This window comes from Bos taurus, chromosome 3 (genome assembly GCF_002263795.3).
Source record: "Bos taurus isolate L1 Dominette 01449 registration number 42190680 breed Hereford chromosome 3, ARS-UCD2.0, whole genome shotgun sequence".
NCBI lineage: Eukaryota > Metazoa > Chordata > Mammalia > Artiodactyla > Bovidae > Bos > Bos taurus.
Window position 1 is genome coordinate 12821980 of NC_037330.1, and position 23802 is coordinate 12845781.

General features: G+C 41.6%; 1 protein-coding gene across 5 annotated transcripts in view; it reads left to right on the forward strand.

Annotated features, from left to right (window-relative positions):
• Positions 1 to 23802, forward strand: part of FCRL5 (Fc receptor like 5) — a 64024-nt gene that overhangs the window by 17768 nt on the left and 22454 nt on the right. For 3 of the 5 annotated variants that reach the window (XM_024989905.2, XM_024989901.2, XM_024989903.2), the window contains exons 3-10: positions 1501 to 1755; positions 2846 to 3097; positions 3387 to 3665; positions 5967 to 6245; positions 10670 to 10933; positions 13603 to 13881; positions 15153 to 15431; positions 22640 to 22918. In XM_024989905.2, coding sequence (XP_024845673.1) covers positions 1501 to 1755; positions 2846 to 3097; positions 3387 to 3665; positions 5967 to 6245; positions 10670 to 10933; positions 13603 to 13881; positions 15153 to 15431; positions 22640 to 22918 — 2166 coding nt within the window. The remainder of the gene's footprint in view (positions 1 to 1500; positions 1756 to 2845; positions 3098 to 3386; positions 3666 to 5966; positions 6246 to 10669; positions 10934 to 13602; positions 13882 to 15152; positions 15432 to 22639; positions 22919 to 23802) is intronic. The other 2 variants (XM_024989902.2, XM_024989904.2) reach the window with 2 other exon arrangements.

Consider the following 23802-nt stretch of genomic DNA (forward strand, 5'->3'; position numbering starts at 1 on the left):
TTTAGAGTTCTGACTCTTCATTGACATTCGTTTGGATCAGAGGGTATCTTGGATATTTGAAGACCCATGAATAGCAAGAACTGTCTACAACCTCTCTCCTGTCCAAAATCAGATGCATCAGTGTTTCATCCTTGTCTAGATCATCTCTGGATTCTAGCTAACACCTTGTCCATTCCTTGCTTTACCATAATTATCTATGATAGACTTTTTATTTATTTATTTTTGATAGTGAAACAGTTAAGTGTTTATTAGGAGGAAAAAGGGTACAGTGCATGTGGATAGATACACGGGCAGACAGAGAGAGAATTGCTCCATCATGGTAATTTAAATCACTTACATGGGGCATTTCTTCCTGGTTCCCTTTGGCCAATCACTTTGATTTACCTGTATTTGATATATCTAAGGATCCTCCCATGTGTGTGTACACATCTCTTAGCCAAGATGGATTGTGGTGAAGAGACCTATGTGTAGACTGAGCATCGCTCTTTTTTTTTTTTTTTTTTCTGATAGGCAAGAAGTAAATTTATTAATATAGGGTGCTTGTAAGAGATGCAAATGGACAGGCGAGGGAGCTCTGTCCCGAGGATTGAGTGGGCTACAGTTTTATAATGAAAAAAAGAGGAGGGGAGAAGACCTCCTTCTTCAAGTACATGTAGATGCAGACATAAGGCATACATCATTAGCTCCTCCTTCATATTAGGCAGAAAACTGTCTGACCCTATGAGGTCAAACTAGGATTATCATATTAGTGGAAGGGTGGTGACAGTTCTTCCATCTAGTGGCCTGGGGCATATCTGTGGTTTTGTTTATGGTTTTATAATTAAGCAAGCTTGCTTCGTTGAACAATGTTCCAATAGCTTTCTTGGGCTATCATTAACTTTCAATGGCCTCCCAAAGTTTCCTAAGTTTCCTTCTCTATCTATAGTCCCCTACTAGGATCATCACTCTCTTTTGACTTCCAAGGAGCTTTCTAGTTGGGAAGGCTTTCTTGACTTTGAGAATGAGAAATATGTGGTCTTATCTTTATCTTTTTCTGTATATCATCTATAAAATGAAAGTGCTAAGCAAGTTAATCTCTCAAGCTTTTGTCAGTGCCAAAATCTTAATATGATTTATCCCTTCTTTTGTGCAAAGTGCAAAACTGTGATTTTAACAACTCCTTGTGAAGTTTTTATGAGTTTATGAACATGATAAAGTGGCAGAGGATGACTTTTTCCAGAATGCAATTCCATAACAGACTAACCAACCATTTTTCCTATTGACATTTGGCAGTGAATCTTGCTGGTATTGCAATCTTGAAATCTCTTTGCTCACTGCCATTCCTCAGCAGTCACTTTCTCCTGGGTGAGAACTCTGGTTGAAACAAAGCCATGAACAGTGACCTTCCTGGGGATTTCTTGGGGATTCTCCAAAGTCAAGGCCTCTAGACTGTGCCTCACAAACCACTGTGATGGGAACTGTAGGCCACTCCACCTCAGATTCTTTCTTTTTCCTCCACAGCAAGTGAAATAAAATCTGTAATTTCCCTCCATCCTCCATGGACCACTCTCTTCCAAGGAGAGACTGTGACACTGACTTGCAAAGCATTTCAGTTCAATGCACCACAGAAAAGAAAATGGTACCGTTGGTATCTTCCTGGAGAAATACAAAGTGAGACAACAGAAAACACCTATGAGGCCCGTGAATCTGGAGGGTACAAATGCCAGGCCCAGGACTCACACTCAAGTGACCGTGTGGACTTGCTCTTTACTGCAGGTAGGAAAGAAATGAAAGAAAAAAAAAGTTTAGGAATAATAAAGTGACTCAAAACCCAGCTGCATTTACTAATTCAAAAGCTCTAGAAATAGGGTCCAAGAATTTATATATTTTACAAGCTCCTCAGGTAAAAGAAAATTTGAGAAGCAATTTATTTGAATGGTTTCTGAATCTATGTTTAGTTTGAGGCTTATAAATTTATTTGGAATAAAAATCTATGTGAGGATTTATTAATATTTTATAGATAGGTAGATAGAAGATAGAGAGGGAGTAATTTCCATTTCTGTCCTAAAACCACCTATTTTGAATGAATTTGAGGCAGTTATATAATCTTTCTAGTTATAATATAATGCTCTTTAAGTTAGTGAACAAGGAACAGTATAGTAGCAAAGAGCTAAGAAAATGCTTAGCCTCTTTGGCCTGACAATTCTTCTCTTAAGAACTTACCTACTGAAATAGTCATAGATATATACAACCAAAATTGAAGAATCTTAAATGGTCAAGAAGAGAAAAAATTCATTAAATATTCTTACTGACATTGAAGGAAAATGTAGTCATTGAAAACCAGGTTAAAGAATGATATTGATGACATAGGAAAGTATTCATAGTAAAGTAAGTGAAAAGCAAATTATCAAGTGGATAAATACTTTAATTTCATAAAAAGAAATACATACAGACTCTTATATACATGCACAGAGATAAAAGAAGTAGAAAAATATATGCCAAAATCTGGTGAGTTGATAAGATTAATTTGCATTTCTGTTTTAAGCATTTTCTCAAGCATATGTGTTCCTTTTAAAGCGAGGGGGAAAAAAGGGATTTCCCTGGTGGTCCAGTGGTTAGGACTCTGTGCTTTCATTTCAGGGAGCATGGATTTGATCCCTGGTTGGGGAATTAAGATCCCACAAGACATGTGGCATGGCCAAAAATAAGTAAATTAATTAAATAGATAAAATCAGAAAAAGAAATGATGATTACTTTAAGAATCCTTTTCCCTAGTTCCCAGGCTTATAAAATCTTTTAGAATAATAGCAAAAATAAGGGAGAAACAATCAGAAGAAACAAACAACCGCCCTTGTGTTTCCTACAGCCAGCCTGATCCTGCAGGCTCCATCTGATGTGTTTGAAGCTGACTCTGTGGTTCTGAGATGCCAAGCAAAGGCAAACGTAATACTAAATAACATGACATTGTACAAGAATGGAAAAGTCCTGCAAGTCCTTGACAAAACTTCTGACTTCCATATTTATCAAGCAAGTATGAAGGACAATGGTGACTATCACTGTAGTGGATTTAAAGATACTCACTTGGTTTCTTCAAACAAAATTAAAATCGTAGTCCAAGGTAAAGCGTTCTTTATTTTGTGAAATAGGTTAGTCAAAATGAGGACTCCTGAGATTGTAGAGGATAAAAAGGGCGGTCTGAAATACTACTGAATCTCAGGGAGCATTCCTACAAGGCATAGAGAAAGTACTGTTGTGCTTTGGGCTGAAGGATATTAGTAATCAAAGGCGGCATCTTTTCTGCCTGCTTTTGTATGTTCTGCTTGCGGGTGCGGAGGATGAACTGTGGTTTTCTCCAAAGCAGTTCCAAGCCTCACTTTGCTGAGAAATATTGTGATCCTTCTCTCTAGAGCTGTTTCCAAGTCCCGTGCTGAAAGCCAGCTCCACCCAGCCCACTGAGGGGAACACAGTGACCTTGACCTGTGAGACCCAGCTCTCTCTACAGAGGCCAGAAAGCCAGCTCCTGTTCCGTTTCGTCAAAACATCCATGTGGTCAGAATGGAAAATCTCCCCAGAATTCCAGTTCTCTCCCATACGTAGAGAAAACTCAGGGTCTTACTGGTGTGAGGCACGGAGATTGAATTCCCTTGTCCAGAAACAGAGCCAGGAATTACAGATACAGGTACAAGGTGAGTGGTAGTGGGTTCTGAGATTTGCCAGAATGGGGCTGGGAAGGGCCGGGCAGAATGACACAACAGTTTGTTTTTCTTTCAGTACTGTAAGACACAACTCGTTCTTTTTCCTCTGAAGTTAGGCTTCCTTGACATCATTTTTTTGTCTTTTTTCCTGGTGGCCCTATAGGCATGGGCTTCCCAGGTGGTGCTAGTGGTAAAGAACCCGCCTACCAGTGCAGGAGACATAAGAGCCCCGGGTTTGATCCCTGGTGGGGAAGATCCCTTGGAGGAGGGCATGGCAACCCACTCCAGTATTCTTGCCTGGAGAGTTCCATGGACAGAGGAGCCTGGCGGGCTACAGCCCATAGGGTCACAAACAGCTGGACACAACTGAAGTGACTGAGCACACACACATATACTATAGGCATAAACCACAGAGCCCTTTGACTGAGCTAGATGGACTCTGCTTAGCCAGATGGACAGATTCTTAGAATGCTAGATGCCTGGAGGTGAGCACTTAAGAATAAGAAAACTAAAGGACAAGAGCTTGGGGAACAAATATTTCTAACTAGATGTATTTAGGGATGATGTTGTTCCCACTGGGCTTCCCTTGTGGATCAGATGGTGAAGAATCTGCCTGCAATGTGGAAGACCTGGCTTCGATCCCTGGGTTGGGAAGATCCCCTGGAGAAGGGAAAAGCTGTCCGCTGCAGTATTCTGGCCTGAAGAAGTCCATGGACTGTACAGTCCATGGGGTCGCAAAGAGTCGGACATGACTGAGTGACTTTCACTTTTACTTTGTAACCCTATTGCTTTTTCCTAAGTCTCTGAAACTGTATAGGTCTTCAAGCATGAATGCCAACCAGTGGTCAAATGCCTCTTCTGATTTATTTTGACCTATTGATATCTCATAGGAGCACTAGGAAGGATGCAGATCTGGGGTGCATGCTCTCCTGAGTGAGGAAATAGTGAAAGTGGTTAGCATTCTCCATTAATTTGCTCCCATTCCCAAGCAAAAGAGACGGTTCCATGTTTCTTCCAAACTGTCTGAAATTGAAAGTGTTAGTTGCTCTGTCCTGTCCAACTCTTTGCGACCCCATGGACTAGAGCCCACCAGGCTCCTCTGTTCATGGAATTCCCCAGGCAAGAATACTGGAGTGGGTAGTCATTCGCTTCTCCAGGGGATCTTCCCAACCCAGGGATCAAACCCGGGTCTCTCACATTTCAGGCAGATTCTTTACCATTTGAGCCACCAGGGAAGTCCTTGAAACTGTCTAGATATTATTAATCTTTGTTTTCTAATCATAGGCAACATTTTTTTCTTAGGTATATGATTTGGTCTGGACAATTGAGAGGAAGTAGAGGATGTTACTCAACAGTTGCAACACAGTGATTTCTAGCATAGGATCTCCCTTCATGTTACTGATGGAACCCAGACCCCAAATCCTACTCCTTATCTGTTCCCAGGTATCTTCCCTTGTTCTTCAAGCCTGCAAGATGACTCAAAAAGGCATTGCCCTTAGCCAATATCCTAGTGTAAAACCATAACCACCTGGAGTGTAGAACACTTTCATCCCAGATTTTCCTATTTTAGGAGGACTGTCACAGGTCCACCTCCTCTGACCATCTAACTGACAGGCAGAGGTGTTAAGAAGTGCTTACTCCAGGGCAAGCTTGCTGTATATGTCAATGATTGATTTCCAACAAAGCACTGAAGTTGTCACAGCTGCAGAGCAAGTACCTCCAGTGCCAAGTCTTCCTGTCCTTTCCATCCCGACCACTTCAATGTTAGGCACTGGGTGTAATTTCCAGGATGACCGGCCCATGCTCTGTCAGGTAGGGCATAAGGAGAGGGTGGGCATTTTATTCCTTGTGGAATAAATGCTTCCTGGTGGCTCAGATGGTAAAGAATCTGTCTGCAGTGTGGGAGACCCGGGTTTGATGCCTGGGTTGGGAAGATCCCCTAGAGAAGGGAATGACTACCCACTCCAGTATTCTTGCCTGGGGAATTCCAGGCAAGACAAAGGAGCCTGGTGGACTCTAGTCCATGGGGTCACAAACAGTTGGACAGGACTGAGCAACTAACACTCTCAATTTCAGGAACTGGCTCCACCAGTTCATTAGGAATTGAAGTTCTCTCAAACCATTGTCTCTTCAGCACTTTCTCCCTCTTCCCAAGAAGTCTCAATTCCACTGCAGGTCAACTTCCCATCAGGTCAGCAGACTTAGCCCTTCCCATTCTGTGACTCTTCTTCTGTGTCTCATTCTGTGACACCCCAATGCCAAGAATCCCACATGTCATTTTTATTCATTTAGAAATTGTTCGTGACGTCCGAATACACTCCCACCCAGAGTTCGTGTTTGAAGGTCAGGAGCTGGTTCTCATCTGCTCAGTAAATGGAGTTCCAAGGCCCATCACAGTCTCCTGGTACAAAAAACAACCCAGCCTTTGGAAGGACAGAGAGCTTCAAACTTCCTCAAAAACAGAATTCAAGGTCCCTGTGGTGCAAAGCAGCGATGCTGGAGAGTATTACTGTATTGCCAGAAATGGTCGCTTTTCCCTTGAGAGCAACTTAGTGATCATCAGTGTGAAAGGTGTGTCTGCCAAGTATCATTTGCAGAACAGCTTTTCAAACTGTAAAGACCATGAGGTGGTTGAGTGGGAGTGGGTGTTGATTGTTGCCAATAATTTACTGCTATGAATAATCTACCAGAAGTTAGATTAACAGCAGGGGGATTTAGGGGTAGAATGGGTTGTGGGAGCTTTTGGAAACTCCTAGAAATGGAGGACAGAAAAAGTATTCAAGGACTGGCATATGTGTGGGATCTTCATATTTAAAAATTTCTTTTTAAATGAAATGGTTCTTGAACAAATAGAATTTTAGAGCTGGAATGATCTGGGACCATGTCTCTTGATAGGAGGGCCCTCTTTCTCTTGTAGTAGGTCACATTCTCTCCGTGTCCTCACATAACCTTTCTTCCCTGTCCTTGAAGAGAGAGAGGTCTCTGGTATCTTCCTCTCCTGTAAGGACGCGAGTCCTATCTGATTAGGGGGTCAATCTTCTCTTATGACCTCACTTAACCTTTGTTGTTCAGTCTCTAAGTTGTGTCTGACTCTTTGCAACACCATGGACTGCAGCATGCCAGGTTCCCCTATGCTTCACTATCTTCCAGAGTTAGTTCAAATTCATATCCATAGTCAGTGATGCTATCTAACCATCTCATCCCCTGCCACCCCCTTCTCCTCTTGCCCTCAATCTTTCCTAGCATCAGGGTCCTTTCCAATGAGTTGGCTCTTTGCATCAGGTGGCCAAAGTATTGGAGCTTTAGCTTCATCATCAGTCCTTCCAGTGAATATTCAGGGTTGATTTTCTTTAGGATTGACTGGTTTGATCTCCTTGCAGTCCAAAAGACTCTCAAGAGTCTTCTCCAGCACCACAATTTGAAAGCATCAATTCTTCAGCACTCAGTCTTCTTTATGGTTCAGTTCTCACATCCATACCTGGCTGACTACTGGAAAAGCTATATCACTGATAACTATACAGACCTTTGTCAGTAAAGTGCTATTTCTGCTGTTTAATATGCTGTCTTTTAGGTTCGTCATAGCTTTCCTTCCAAGGAATAAGCGTGTTTTAATTTTATGGCTGCAGTTACCATCTGCAGTGATTTTGGAGCCCAAGAAAAGAAAATCTGTCACTGCTTCCACTTTTTCCCCCTTCTTTTTGCCATGAAGTGATGGGACCAGATGCCATGATCTTCATTTATTGAATGTTGAATTTCAAGCCAGCTTTTTCACTCTCCTCTTTCACCCTCCTCAAGAGGCTCTTTAGCTCCTCTTTACTTTCTGCCATTAGAGTGGTGTCATCTGCATACCTGAGGTTGTTCATACTTCTCCTGGCAATCTTGATTTCAGCTTGTAATTCATCCAGTCTTGCATTTCACATGATGTGCTCTGCATATGTTAAATAAGCAGGGTGACAATATACAGTCTTGTACTCTTTCCCCAATTTTGAACTAGTCCATTGTTCCATGTCTGGTTCTAACTGTTGCTTCTTGACCTGCATACAGGTCCCTCAGGAGACAGGTAAGGTGGTCTGGTATTTCCATCTCTTTCTTTAAAAAACAAAAAAGTTTTATTTACTTATAGCTGCACTGGGTCTCTGTTGCTGCATCTGGACTTTCTCTAGTTGTGGTAGGGGCTACTCTTCATTGAAGTGAGGGCTATTCTTTGTTGCAGTGAGCAGGCTTCTCATTGCAGTGGCTTCTTTTGTTATGGAGTATGGATCTAGGTGCTCAGGTTCAGTAGTTGTGACAAACAGGGCTAGTTGCTCCATGGCATGTGGGACTCTTCCTGGACCAGGGATAAAATCTGTATCCCCTGCATTGCAAGGCAGATTCTTAACCACTGGGCCACCAGTGAAGTCTGGTATTCCCATCTCTTTAAGAATTTTCCATATTTTGTTGTAATCCACAGTCAAAGTCTTGAGCATAGTCAGAAGCAGATGTTTTACTAGAATTCCCTTGCTTTCTCTATGATCTAATGAATGTTGGCAATTTGATCTCTGATTCCTCTGCCTTTTCTAAATCCATCTTGTACCTCTGGAAGTTCTCAGGTCACATATTGCTGAAGACTAGATTGAAGGATTTTGAACATAACCTTGCAAGTGCATGAAATGAGCACAACTGTATGGTAGCTGGAACATTCTTTGGCACTGCCCTTCTTTGAGATTGGAATAAAAACTGACCTTTTCCAGTCCCGTGGCCACTGCTGTTTTCTAAATTTGCTGAAATGTTGAGTGCAGCACTTTGACAGCACCATCTTTTAGGATTTGAAAAAGCTCAGCTGGAATTCCATCATCTCCACTAGCTTTGTTCATAGTATTGCTTCCTAAGGCCCACTTGACTTCACACTCCAGGATTTCTGGCTTTAGGTGAGTGACCACACCATTGTGGTTATCCCAGTCATTAAGACCTCTTTTGTATAGTTCAACTGTGTATTCTTGCCACCTCTTCTTAATCTTTTCTGCTTCTGTTAGGTCCATACTGTTTCTGTCCTTTATTGTGCCTATCCTTGCATGACATGCTCCCTTGGCACCTCCAACTTTCTTGAAGAGATCTCTAATCTTTCCCATTCTATTGTTTTCCTCTATTTCTTTACACTTTTCATTTAAGAAGGGCTTATCTCTCCTGGAGAAGGAAATGGCAACCCACTCCAGTATTCATTCCTGGAAAATCCCATGGACCGAGGAGCCTGGTCGGCTACAATCCATGGGGTCGCAAAGAGTCGGACATGACTGAGCAACTTCTGTGTCTGTGTTCTGTGTATCTCTCCTTGCTGTTCTCTGTAACTCTGCATTCAGTTGGGTATATATTTCCCTTTCTTGCTTACCTTTTGCTTCTCTTCTTTCCTCAACTATTTGTAAACCCTCCTCAGACAACCACTTTGCCTTCTTGCAGTCCTTTTTCTTGGGGATGGTTTTGGTAGCTGCCTCCTCTACAGTGGTGTGAGCTTCCATCCATCATTCTTCAGGCACTCTGTCTACCAGATCTATTCATCACTTTCACTGTATAACCACGAGGGATTTGATTTAGGTCATACCTGAATGGCCTAGTGGTTTCCCCTACTTTCTTCAATTTAAGCCTGAATTTTGCAATAAGGAGCTCATGATCTGAACCATGGTCAACTCAAGGTCTTGTTTTTGCTCACTGTATAGAGATTTACAATCTTCAGCTGCCAAGAAGCTGAAGCTTCAGTCATTTAACCTTATTTCCTTAAAGGCTCTATCTCCAAATACAGTCATATTGGAGGTTGTGACTTCAATATATGTATTAAAGAGGGACACAGTTCACTCCATAACACCATCCCCATTGGCTTTGAATAAGTGTCTCTATCTTGTGGGCTTCATCCTTCAACCAGTTCAGATACTATCATACTCCTTAATATGTCTGCAACATCTCTCTCTCTCCTTTCTTGATCCCCAGCATCTGTAGAACTCACCATTTTTCTCTTTTCTTTCTTTATCCATTGAATCCCCATACGCTTGAGTTTCCAATCAATCGTAGTAGTTCTCAAATAATTCCTCTATCCCAGGGTTATGGAGATATCTGTTGTTCCCATCAACAGTTAATTATTTTCAATAACCAATGTGCAAATCCATGTAGGATACAGCAACAGGTAGTAACATCAGTTACTCCAACCATGTAACTATGGTTACTACACCACCCCAAACTACCCTACCTCCTTTACCAGTATCTAACACCATCTTACCCTCAGTACTGTTAAGGTGGTTGTGGTAGTGATAGGAAAATAGCTTTGATAGAGCCCTGTGCTGTTCCCTTCATTGATGGCAAGCTCCAGTTCCACTTTTAAGGAGTCGATGTTATTTAACTTTGGAACAGGAGTCAGGAGACAGACTTAGGTCCTGTCTGGCCCTGAAAACATCCTGATGAGTTACCACAGACAGATCTCCTAACCTTTTCCTGACTCAGTTTTCTCACCTATAAATAGAAAGGGTCAGGCTGGATACAGGGAGATTGTAGGAATGGAGAAGATTCTAGAAGAGTATGTGAATGTCTGACAGAAAAGAGAAAGGGGCAGAGGCCCGAGGCCAATCCCAGCAAAGGGAAAAAGGAGAGCAGGGACTGACAGGAAGACTAAGAGTGGCTTGGGCAGGTGAGGGGACAAATCTTCCAAGTCATATGGCAGAGGGAAGGAGCAAGGTAAATGTGTCAGTCTGATGGTAGCAAAATCAGGGATTTCTTCCCCAAGAACATCATTTCCCCTGGAAAATTGGAGTCAGGTCACCTAACAAGGGGAGATAGGAGAGGAGAAGGGCCAGGTCTGATGGAGAAGGAGAAGACCAACATGGAGAATAGGAAAGAGCTGGGGAGAAAAGTCAGGAGACGGTGAGCTGCCCTGAAAGCCAGTGGACATGAGACTGGACATTTCATTAGCCACTGATTGACAGCTTCATGAAGTGTCAGGAGCAACTGTTAACTAAGTTTTTTCTCTTCCTCAGTCCCTGTGTCTCAACCTGTCCTCACTCTCAGACCTCCTGGGACCTGGACTCTTGTGAGAGATAAGATAAGCCTTCAGTGTGAAGTTCAGAGAGGTTCTCTGCCTATCTGGTACCAGTTTTTTCACGAAGATGTGTTGCTTATGAAGACAAAATCTACTTCAGAGAGAAAAATGTCCCATAGATTGTCTCTGACTGAAAATCACTTTGGAAAGTACTACTGCACAGCTGACAATGGCCTTGGCCCTCAGAGAAGTGAGGCTGTGAGTAAGTAAGCCTCCCTATCATTAGTAAGCCCAGGATCTGTTAGAGACCTATACTTGGCCTCTATCCCTGACTGCTCCAGAAATGTGTTCCCACCTTCAAGTTTCACCTACTTTTTCATCTGGCCAAACCATTGTCCTTCTCAACACCCCAGCTCACTGAGACAGCTATCTGCTGCTTTTGAGCCTGGTCCCTTCAGCAGCCCGTGTGCCACAGTGCCCCTGGCTGCCTACACAGCAGCTCTGTCTTTCCTGGACCCCAACCTCTGAGGAGTCAAGTGCTTCTCTCTTTTTGTCCTCTTGTCTTGTGAACCCCCCAGATTCCTGATTTTCATCCATTACACTGTCCCCTGTAGCCACAAAATAAGTTCTCCCTGAGGCACACAGATTTGTCTCTTGTCCTTTTCATATCAGATACTGATCATTTACAATGTACAAAACCAAGTAAGATGTAAAGACAAGGAGCATGATCATAGTTACTTCAAATATGACCCTCTTTTTAAGAAAATGTTTATCAGAGTGTAGTTGAATTACAGTGTAATGTTAGTTTCAAGTGTACAGCAAAGTGGATCAGTCATACATAAATATATACACATTCATTTTTAGATTCTTTTCCAATATAGGTCATTATATAATATTGAGTTAAGTTCCCTGTGCTTTACAGTAGTTTTTAATTAGTTATCCCTTTTATATATAGCAGTAATGTATATGTCAGTCCCGATCTCCCAATTTATTCCCTCCCTCACTCCTTTACCCCCTGGTAACCACAAGTTTACCATAAGTAAACGATAAGTTTAATTCAACATAACCACATTGAGTAAGCTCTTTTAGAGTTGGTTAGGTAGCAATGTGAAAGGGGCCCAAATGGGGAAGGGCTGGCAGCAGATCAAGGGATAACCACTGTGAGCCAAGAGGAACTCACCTCTGCTTGCCTGATTTAAGGCCCTAACAGTGAATGTCAGCTCAAAATCAAGTTATATAGGTTTCAGTTGATCTCTGAATCTCAGTTTTGTGTCATCTATGTGTGGCCAAAGCCCAAGCCCAATTTTAGGGAGCAGTGTGATTTGGGTTTGTATTGATGGTAGAGTCTAGTCCTGGCTGGTCCTGGAAGCAACCTGTTTTCTCTTCTGTTTGAAAAAAAAAAAAGCTGAGCCAGGCTGGAGATAAGCCAGAATGCAGCCCCTCCCACAATAAATATGCAAAAGTTTTAAAGGAAAGGATCAGGGAACCCTGGAAGGAGACATCAAATGAAAGAGACGGAGAAGCTGTGCTCCTGACATCCACAGACCCAAGGAATTTGGAGGCAGGATGTCATCATCAGATGCTCTCAGAGATGCACAAAGTTCTATAGAATGGCTGCTTTATCCACCTCCTAGGTAATCACTGCATGTAGTATGTATGTCAGACTATACTGACATCTAAGAATACATAGACTAGACCAACACTGTAGGAGTGTTTAACAAAGTGAAACCAAGTGAGGGAGAGTTTTAAGCAAAAGACAGTAGAGGCCAAGTCAGAGAAGGCACAGCTGATATATGATGAAAGATAAGAATTGAGTCACATCCCCTGAATTTAGCCACAAAGCACTGAAAAGGAAAGTGGAAGAATACAGGGGAGAACCTGGTTTGATAGCTGGGTTTGATGGCTGCCTCACCACATACTAGCTATGCAGCTTAACCCCAGTGGGCCTCAGTTTCCTCATGTGTGAAATAAAGGCAGTGATAATAGCTTCTCAGGATTGTTGTGATGATTAAATTAGTGTTTGTCTACATATGTTTACAAATAATATATGACAAATGCACACCATACACATAGTTAAAAACATTATATTATATCATGTGAGTGAGTGAAGTCGCTCAGTTGTGTCCAACTCTTTGCAGCCCCATGGACTGTAGCCTATCAGGCTCCTCTGTCCATGGAATTTTCTAGGCAAGAGTGCTGGAGTGGGTTGCCATTTCTTTCTCCCATATTATATCATAAGTGTCTATTATTATCATCATTATCATTATAATCACAAACATGAAAAATCAACTTTAGTATGTTGGTGGGGATAAAAACAAGGTTGTATTGAGCAAATTATCAGAGTGAGAGAAAAAAGTAGAGACAGTGCTTCTTCTATGAGTCTTTCCACAGAAAAGAAACATTGAGAACATTAAATGTAGATAGGGTTTTGTTTTGTTGTTTTACTAAAGGGGAGAGGATTAAGCACATCTAAGTGGTGTTTGGAAGAAGTGAATAGATGCAGAGAATTTATATCTGGGACACATGGAGGTGAGCTCAGGGTCAAGAAAGAGCAGGATCCTCCTTGAGTTGGTGGAGGGGCAGCTTGTCCAAGGTCACCAGACAGGGGAGAAGCAAGGGGCTGATGCAGGTAAATGGTGTGAGTCTGGTGGCAGCAAACTAAGGGACTTCTTCCTCAATAACATCAATTCCTCTGGAAAATGGGAGTGAGGTGACCTAACAAGAGGAGACAGGAAAGGAGAAGGGCCAGGTCTAATGGGAAAGGAGAAGACCAACAAGGAGAACAGAAGAGAGGTGGGGAGAAAAGCCAGGAAGGCTCTGGGGTGCCCTGATGGCCAGTGGACATGAGACTGAACATTTCACTAGCCACTGATTGACAGCTTCAGAAAGTGGCAGAAGCAACTGCTGACTATGGTTTTTCCTCTCCCCCAGTCCCTGTGTCTAAACCTGTCCTCACCTTCAGCTCTCCTGGGACCAGGACTTTTGTGGGAGATAAGATGAGCCTTCAGTGTGAAGTTCAGAGAGGTTCTCTGCCCATCTGGTACCAGTTTTTTCATGAAGATGATTTGCTCAAAAAGAGAGAAGCCATTTCATGGATAACAGAATCCTATAGCTTCTCTCTGATCGCAGAGCATTCTGGGAACTACTACTGCACAGCTGACAATGGCTTTGGCCCTCAGAGAAGTGAGTCCATAAGCCTCTCTGTCACCGGTAAGCCCTAGTTCTGTTAGTGACCCATCCCTGGCCTCTATCCTTGTGAAAGTAAAAGTCACTCAGTCATGTCCAACTCTTTGTGACCCCATGGACTATAAAGTCCATGGAATTCTCCAGGCCAGAATACTGGAGTGGGTAGCCTTTCCCTTCTCCCGGGTATCTTCCCAACCCAAGGATCAAACCTAGGTCTTCCACATTGCAGGCAGATTCTTTACCAGCCGAGCCACAAGGGAAGGCTGGCCTATATCCTTGACCCCTCCAAAAATGTGTTCCCACCTTCAAGTTTTCCCTGATTCTTCCTCTGACCAAACTTATGTCATTCTCAATACCCAGGTTCTCTTGAGACAGCTGTCTGTTGCTTTTGAGCCTTGTACTATGAGCAACTCAGATGTTATCACACCCCTAGCTTCCTGCAGAGCAGCTCTCTCCTGGACCCCAACTCTGAGGAGCCCCAGTGTTTCTCTTTTTCTGTCCTCTTGTCCTGCTAATCCACAGATTTCTGATTTTCATTAACTACATTGTTCCCCATAGCTACAAAATCAGTTCCCATGGTCATTGAGTTGTCACTTGTCCCTTTCCTATCAGATACTCCTAGATGGTTCAGTGGTAAAGAATCTGCCTGCCCAAGCAAGAGATACAGGAGATGCTGTTTTGATTCCTGGGTTGGAAAGATAGTCTGGAGTAGGAAATGGTAACCCTCTCCAGTATTCTTGCTTGAAAATATTCCATGGACAGAGGAGCCTGGTAGGCTGCAGTCCATGTGGTCACAAAGAGTTGGACGTGACTGAGCAACTGAGCACACAAGCACTGATCATTTACAGATACACAACCATAAAAGATACAAAGACAGGGAGCAGGATCATAGTTATACCAAAGATGTCCTTCTTGAGTAAGCACTTTTAGAGTTGTTTAGGCAGCAGTGTGAGAGGACACAGAGGGGAGGGGCTGGAAGCAGGGCAAGGGGCATCCATTCTGAGTCAAGAATTCACCTCTGCTTGCTTGGCTTAAGGTCCCAAAGTCCATGAAAGTGACTGTCAGCTCAGTATGAAGTTAAAATGGTTTCTGTTGAGCCTTGAATCTCGGGGTTTTTTTTTTTTTTTTTTTTGCCATCTATGTGTGGCCAAACTCCAAGCCCAATTTTAGGGGGCAGTGTGATTCATGCTGTCCTGAGGGCCGGTGGACATAAGACTGGATATTTCACTAGTCACTGATTAACAGTTCCAGGCAGTGGCAGAAGCAACTGTCGACTAAGTTTTTCTCTCCCTCAGTGCCCGTGTCTCAACCTGTCCTCACCCTCAGCCCTCCTGGAACCTGGACTCTTGTGGGAAATGAGGTGAGACTTCAGTGTGAAGTTCAGAGAGGGTCTTCGCCCATCTGGTACCAGTTTTTTCATGAAGATGTGTTGCTCACAAGGATAGAAGCTACTTCATGGAGAACAAGGTCCTATAGCTTCTCTGTGACTGCAGAGCATTCTGGGAACTACTACTGCACAGCTGACAATGGCTTTGGCCCTCAGAGCAGTGAGACCATTAACCTCTCTGTCATTGGTAAGTTCTGGATTCCTGCTAGTGACCCATCCTTGACCCAGATCCTTGTCATGCCAACTCCTTTCAGAGATTTTCATGGATCTCCCTGTTTCCTACACCATCAACCTAATGGTCATCTTATTTCCCTTCTCAAAGAACCATCTGTCTGTGGGCTTCAGTCCTCATTCAGCCCTCACTCAACTAGGCCCCTAAGATAGCTCAACACCTTCCCCCACTTTTACCAAATGAATTTATTTTCCCAAAAGTCCCTGGTGGCTCAGATGGTAGAGAATATGCCTACAGTGCAGAAGACCCAGTTTTCAGCCCTGGGTCAGGAAGATACCCTGGAGTAGGAAATGGCAACCTACTCCAGTATTCTTGCCTGGAAAATTCCATGGACAGAGGAGCCTGGCTGGTTACAGGCCATGGGATCACAAAGAGTTGGACATGACTGAGAGACTAACACTTTTATGTTCCCAAATTATTTTTTCAGGCCCTGCATGTTCAGTCTCCAAACCAATTTCTCTTAACTGGATGCACAGAAGCATCTCATATCTCCCCACTAATACCTACATATTAATTTAGCTACAAGCTCAGGCATATGGACATATAGTGGGCAAGAGCTTACTTTCTCCAAAAGCTTCTGCAGCAGTTCAGACTCTTGCTGCTGCTGCTGCTGCTAAGTCGCTTCAATGGTGTCTGACTCTGTGTGACCTCATAGATGGCAGCCCACCAGGCTTCCCCATCCATGGGATTCTCCAGGCTGGAGTGGGTTGCCATTTCCTTCTCCAATGCATGAAAGTGAAAAGTGAAAGTGAAGTCGCTCAGTCATGTCCGACTCTTAGCGACCCCATGGACTACAGCCTACCAGGCTCCTCCATCCATGGGATTTTCCAGGCAAGAGTACTGGAGTGGGGTGCCATTGCCTTCTCCAGTTCAGACTCTTACAGTAGGTTTAAAGAGGGCTGAAAGTGAAAGGAAGAGAAGAAATGGCCTCCTAGAAGCCAACTCACTGGTTTTTCTGGGGTTTCTGGGATATTTTGACTTAACTCAGTAATAACACAAGTGTCATTTCTTTGTATTATGTTTTCAACAGTTTTGTTGCAGTATGACATATATTTGTACATGTATACGAATTATCAGTGTACAGTTCATGGTTGCCTATAGAACCGTGAAAAAGTGTCATTTTAGGATCAAAATTGCTTCCGTTTACTTTTGGAATCTTCGTGTAGAAGAGAGTGAAAGTTCAGTTTTCTTTTCATAGAAGCAGAAAGAAAGACAGAGAAATCTTGAGTCAGATGTATCAGATCATTTTAGATAAGAAATAAAAAGACCTTGATGTCTCTGGGGGGTGAGGGTTTGCTAAGTAAATCCAGGGAATAAAAAAAAAGGAAGACAACATATCTAGATTCATGGAATAAGAACTGAGAGATTTCTCAGAATTCAACTTATTTCTCAAAAACAGGTGATATTGATGCTTGATGAGCTAGATCCTTTCATTATTATCTACTCCTAGCCCTGCCATCTGTTTCCTTTCTCTGTCCTTCTGCCCTATTTTTCGTATTGCTCCTAAGTGCTTTCACTCTTATTCTTAAGACTCTACCTTATGAACTTATCTTGCCTCAAACCTCCTGAAAATTTCATCAGTGACTGTCTTAGACTTTGCAATAGGATATCCTGCTCTGTATTTTAACGTCTGCCCCAGCTGCCAATGCTGTATGGTTTGCTACCAAAGCAGTGCTTCTAACAAGTCTAATTAGCCAAGCCGCCTAGCTCTAAGACACCTCATAAGCCACAGGCAAGTCTACACATGAAATTTTCTTAAACCAACTGCCCACCTCCAGTTCAACAAGTGGTAGCAGAGGGAGCAGGGTCAATTGGGACAGCATGACATATAATGAACTACATTGAAGAAAATAGTTTTTCTAGGAATGATATACACAGCAGGGCCTCTGAGGTTTCCTAGAATGAGCAGTGTACATGTAAAACATCTTGCTTGAGTTGTGTGGTATCAGTTTGGATAAGAATACCCAAATTCTAGCCCTAGTTGTGAAAATAGCTAGTTCAAAATTTAGGCAAAATTTTAAAATTTTCTTTGTCTTACTGTTTAACTTTCTCTTGAAAGTTAGGTAAGACAGTAATTAGTGTTCCTTAAAGCCCCAGCATTCTGTGATTTGAGTTGGAATAAGAACCCAAAGGTAATGAATTCATGATTCTCTGGAAGAAATAAGGTGGGTGTCCCTTTTTTTTTTTACCTGGAAAAGCAAAGGAGAGCATCACTTTGACAGAGTCTCATCATCCTTCAAGGTGGTGGGGAGGAGTTAGGGGAATCACTTTTAGGGTTTGAGAAACAGGAATTAGTCAGAATATGATGGTAACTACAAGTGTGGTCTGGTCAGACTTTAAATTAGGCAAGTTCCTGTTATGGTCTGTGGGTTCCTGTTAGGAACCCATGAGTCCATCTGGAGTCCTTATTACTATGGTCCTATCTTGAAAGTGATCAGTCTGAAAGATCTCTTGCTCCTTGACAGTTCTTGTTTCAGATCATAGTAAAACATGACCAAAGGAAGACACTGCCCCTATATAAATTGTTGAGTAAAGAGATTACTTATGAAATGTAAATGCTCTGAGATTCAAACTCTAAAGCCTGAAGCTGAGCTATCAAGGAAAGTCCCAAGTCCTAAAGACATCCTCTTTCTCATGACCATGTTTTATTTTCTTCTCAAATTTAATGTTATCTAAAACCGTTTTATTTCTTGTTTCATGTGTATCTTTCTGAATACCAGAGTATAAGCTTCATGAAAATGGAACCTTTTTAGTTTTGGTCTGCTCTGCATCCCTGTACCTACTTGGTGTCTGGCACAAAGTAGGTCTTCAGTGAGCATTTGTAATTCCTTGGACAAAAAGTCTTTCAGGTGAGATGAGGAAGAAAAGACTAGGGAGAGAATACTGGTCTTCGCATCTGCTTATACCAACTGAACAGAAATAAATGAGCCTTAAATTAACACACAAATTGAGCAGCTTCACACTGAGCCATGCAGACTCTCTGACAAAATAATTTGTTTTGTGTGTGTGTTTTTTTTTCTTTTTGAGGGAATATACCCCAAAGAGAAGACATGGAAATTTCGTGGGAATATAAACTGATAAGATATGCCCATTTTGAATCTATCAACACACACACATACACAGAGCATTCTCAAGCAAATACAAGAGCCTGAATATAACTTTATTCATTGAAGTATAAGCCATAAACAAAAGAAGTCTAATATGGGAATTTTTGCTTCGATGCATTTAAAACTATAAAAGGGAGAGAAAAAGCACAAAATTCCTAATAACTTTAAGAAGAAGAATTGCTTTAGGGAACAAAAAAGTTTTCTGGATATTCTTAATACAATTAAAGAAAAGACTTATGTCCATAAAGACTTATGGACTCCAGGGGGAGAAAAGTACAATGGGGAAATTAATGAGGTTAAAGAAGAGATGATAAGATAACAGAAAAGAAAAACAAGTATGTATGTGTGTGTGTATATATATATATATATATATATATATATATATATATATATATATCAGAGGTCAGGAGAGAAACCAAAGAAAACAATAAAGCTATTTTAGAAATAAAATCCAAATTTGACGGAAATGCATACTTCTGAAATCTGTTAACTGAATGGAGTTGGTATGAGAAAATAATATGGAACCCAAGGTAGAAAGACACAGAAAAAGGAAAAAGAAATTAAAATATGGAGATCAGATAATGAAGACCACAAGTGTCGATAATTAAGTGTCTAAAGAGAGAAACAAAACTCAAAGGTTTACTTAAAAATTTCTTGACTTGAAGAAAACTTGAGTATGTAGATTAAAAGACATATCTTGATGAGGTTATTGATTTTCAAGGCTAAAAATATCCACGTGCACATGCACGAGTGTGTGTGTGTGTGTGTGTGTGATCATGGCAAAAAAATCACAACCCAGTCATCTCAGAAAGAAAAAATATTAAGTTGTCTTAGATTTTACATAGAAGTCAATACTAAAAGAGAGAAGCAATGTTCAGACTGGCAGTTTCAGAGGAGAAATGAGAATTGAGAGTTTTATCAATAACCTCAGATATACAGATGACACCACTCTTATGGCAGAAACTGAAGAACTAAAGAGCCTCTTGAAAGTGAAAGAGGAAAGTGAAAAAGTTGGCTTAAAACTCAGGGCAAGGGTGGGAAGATATGGGAGAATGGCATTGAAACATGTAAAATATCATATGTGAAATAAATCGCCAGTCCAGGTTTGATGCATGATATAGGGTGCTCAGGGCTGGTGCACTGGGATGACCCAGAGGGATGGGATGGGGAGAGAGGTGGGAGGGGGGTTCAGGATGGGGAACACATGTACACTCATGGCAGATTCAAGTCAATGTATGGCAAAACCAATACAATATTGTAAAGTAAAATAAATAAATTAATTAAATTAAAAAACAACAACAACAACAACAAACCTCAACATTCAGAAAACAAAGATCATGGCATCCGGTCCCATCACTTCATGGCAAATAGATGGAGAAACAATGGAAACAGTGAGAGACTTTATTTTTCTGGGCTCCAAAATCACTGCAGATGGTGACTGCAGCCATGAAATTAAAAGATGCTTACTCCTCGGAAGGAAAGTTATGACCAACCTAGACAGCATATTAAAAAGCAGAGACATTATTTTGTCAACAAAGGTCCATCTATTCAAGGCTATGGTTTTTCCAGTGGTCATGTATGGATGTGAGAGTTGGACTATAAAAAAGCTGAATGCAGAAGAAATGATGCTTTTGAACTGTGGTTCAAAACAGTGGTTCAACTGTGGTGTTGGAGAAGACTCTTGAGAGCCCCTTGGACTGCAAGGAGATCCAATCAGTCCATCTTAAAGGAGATCAGTCCTGGGTGTTCATTGGTAGGACTGATTTTGAAGCTGAAACTCCAATACTTTGGCCACCTGATGCGAAGAGCTGACTCATTTGAAAAGACCACGATGCTGGAAAGATTGAGGGCAGGAGGAGAAGGGGATGACAGAGGATGAGATGGTTGGATGGCATCACCGACACAATGGACATGGGTTTGGGTGGACTGTGGGATTTGGTGATGGACAGGGAGGCCTGGCATGCTGCAGTTCATGGGGTCGCAAAAAGTCGGACACGACTGAGTGACTGAACTGAACTGAACTGATATCAAATCAAAAAGACATTTTCAAATGTGCAAGGATTCAAAGAACTTAGTACCCATTAACCCCTCTTGAAAAATTATTTGATGACAAATTCTAGCCTAGCAGAGATAAAAATTAATATAAAAGACTCAAAATGAAGAAACCGTGATATGAAAAGTGAATACTGAATCTATTCACATCAGTAGGTCTCAGCCTTGGCTCCATATTAGACTGATGTTGATGTATGGAAGAACCATCACAATATTATAAAGTGATTATCCTCCAATTAAAAATTAAATAAAAAAAGAGTCACCTAGGAATATTGAAAAAGATATTTTATTAAGCTCTCTCCAGACCAGTTTACTTCAGAATCTTTCAGATGAGGACTCATAATCCTTTTTTTTTTTTTTAACACATCCTCAGTTGAAAATATTGTACAAATAGGGTTGAAAATCACTGATTAAGACAAAAAACAAAGGCTAGGCAATATAAGAGTTATGGCTACAGAATAGAAAGCAACTATCATAAATGTTAAAACAGTAAAAGGCAACAAAGGTCCATCTAGTCAAAGCTGTTTTTTCCAGTAGTTGTGTATGAATGTGAGAGTTGACCATACTGAAAGCTGAGCACCAAAGAAGTGATGCTTTTGAACTGTGATGTTGGAGAAAACTCTTGAGAGTCCCTTGGACTGCAAGGAGATCCAACCAGTCCATACTAAAGGAAATTAGTCCTGAATATTCATTGGCAGGACTGATGCTGAAGCTGAAACTCTAGTACTTTGGCCACCTGATATGAAGAACTGACTTCATTGGAAAAGACCCTGATGCTGGGAAAGATTGAAGGCAGGAGGAGAAGGGGACAACAGGGAATGGGATGGTTGGATGGCATCAGTGATTTGGTGGACATGAGTTTGAGTAAGTTCCGGGAGTCGGTGATGGACAGGGAAGCCTGGTGTGCTGCAGTCCATAGGGTCACAAAGAATTGGACACAACTGAGCGACTGAACTTAACTGAACTGAAAACAGTTAAAAATACATGTAACAAAGAAAAATCAGTCAGAGGGAATTGAGGAAATGAAAAAACCAATTTTATTCCTATTTCATAATGGAGGACAAAAATTCATTTGGTAATTTAGAAAAATTAATGACAGATTCAAAAGTTTTCATTCTGCAAATAATTGAATACTTTTACAGACTGCAACTCATCAATTAATGGATTATAATTCACTAGTAGTCCATAAAAAATCAGTAAAGTGTAAGGTTCCCATAGGATAGAATAAGTAAATTCTTCAGACAAACAACTGTAAAGTTTAAGATTAGGAAAAGAGACATAATAAGGAAAATAAGTCTGTGTGTTTATGTGACTATAATTGATCAGAGAGTGGGGGAAAGAGACTCTTATAAACCATGAATGTAAGTGCAAATTGGTTGAAACTTTTTGAAGAACAATGTAGCATTATATATCATTATTTGAATACTTATATCACAGTTCCAGAAATCCCACTTGTAAGAATTTATCCTAAGAAATGTATTGACAAAGCACAATGATATATATACACAGAATTGTGTATGGAGCCTTATTCAAAATTAGAAAAAGATAGCAACCTAAAGTTCCATAAAGGGGGATTGCTTAAGTGTGTTACAGTAAATTCATACTGTGGGATGCTTTGTGGTTGTTAAAAATAACCAAGCAATATTTACCCTAAAATATCAAATTTTAAATTTAAAAGAGTTGCTTTTTATGCGTGTAAATTATACCTCAATAAAATTTATTTTTTAAGCAAGTGAGATAGATCCTTAAGTAATAACATAGAATGATGGTCATGATATTTTGCTAATTGGGAAAATCAGCTTGTAGACCAGTACGTGTCTTGTGCTCCCATGCATATATGTGGGTTTTTTATGCATTTATTTGTGTTGATAAGGCTGAGTGTTCTTACACGTAGAAAAGATCTAGAAAGTGTCACCAAATTATCAGCAGAGGTAACCTCTGGAAAACAAAAATAGAGGAAATGGGAAAAGATACTGATATCAACTAACTCGTTTTTGCTTTCAGTTCCAGTATCTCGCCCTGTTCTCACACTCAGGCCTCCCAGGGACCAGGCTGTGGTAGGGGACGTGGTAGAGCTTCACTGTGAGGTCCAGAGAGGCTCTCCCCCGATCCTGTACCAGTTTTATCATGAGGATGTCACCCTCGGGAGCAGCTCAAGTGCCTCTGGAGGGGGTGCTTCCTTCAACCTCATTCTGAAGACAGAGCATTCTGGGAACTACTTCTGTGAGGCCAACAATGGCCAGGGAGTCCAGCGCAGTTACACAGTGTCACTCAGTGTCAGAGGTAAGTGGACCCAACTACAGCACAACCAGAGACTGACCGTCTCCCCCACCTTTCCCAGTAGCCGAGATTGGAGTTACCCCAGGGACACTTGCTGTGGGACATCATTGCTAGCCTGCTGTCTACACAGCCTCCATCTGAGAGTTCTATATTCTACATTTTTAGGAACTTGAGCCTTCGTTTTGCTTGCTTTGCCTCTCCTGGTAGCAACACTGCAGCCATTGTGACCCAAAGTATCCTAATGTAGGAATAAAGGCTTTTCAAATGCAAGTTGCATCCTGGCCAACAATGATCAGCAAAAAAAAGTTTAAAAGAAATTATAAAGTTCAGCTTGTCTCAGAAGAGATTTAGTTGTGCTTTCCTCTATCTGTCAATCAATAAAAAGACCAACTCATTCTTTCACGGCCTCATAAATTTTGCTCTAGCCTCTCCTGCCACTGTCCCAGGGCAGCTCAGATCCTCACCCTGAACTCCTGCTAAAAGGCTTCTCAACATCATTCTCCTGAATTCTCTTTTACTTGTCATTCAACAGTAGCACTCTCTCCCACCTGGCCATTATGGGGTGGCCTCCTAGTCATGCCCACTTCCAGTGCAAGCTTGACACCACTCTCATAGTCTTCCACTCTACACTCTGTCATCTTTCTATGACTGTAACCCCACATGGATGACCCACTCAACACCATGGCTTGTCATCCTTTCCACAACTCTCATGCACTCCCCCGTACACACACTACTCCACTTACCTGACCACAGCCTTCTATCCTTCTGCTTGTTTCTTCAACTCCTCTAATCACTGTTGTCCTCAGACCTCAACAGAACTCCCAGTTCATTAGCACCTTTACTTCCTCCCAGACAATCACATCCTTGGCTCCTGTTTGTCTTTGTAT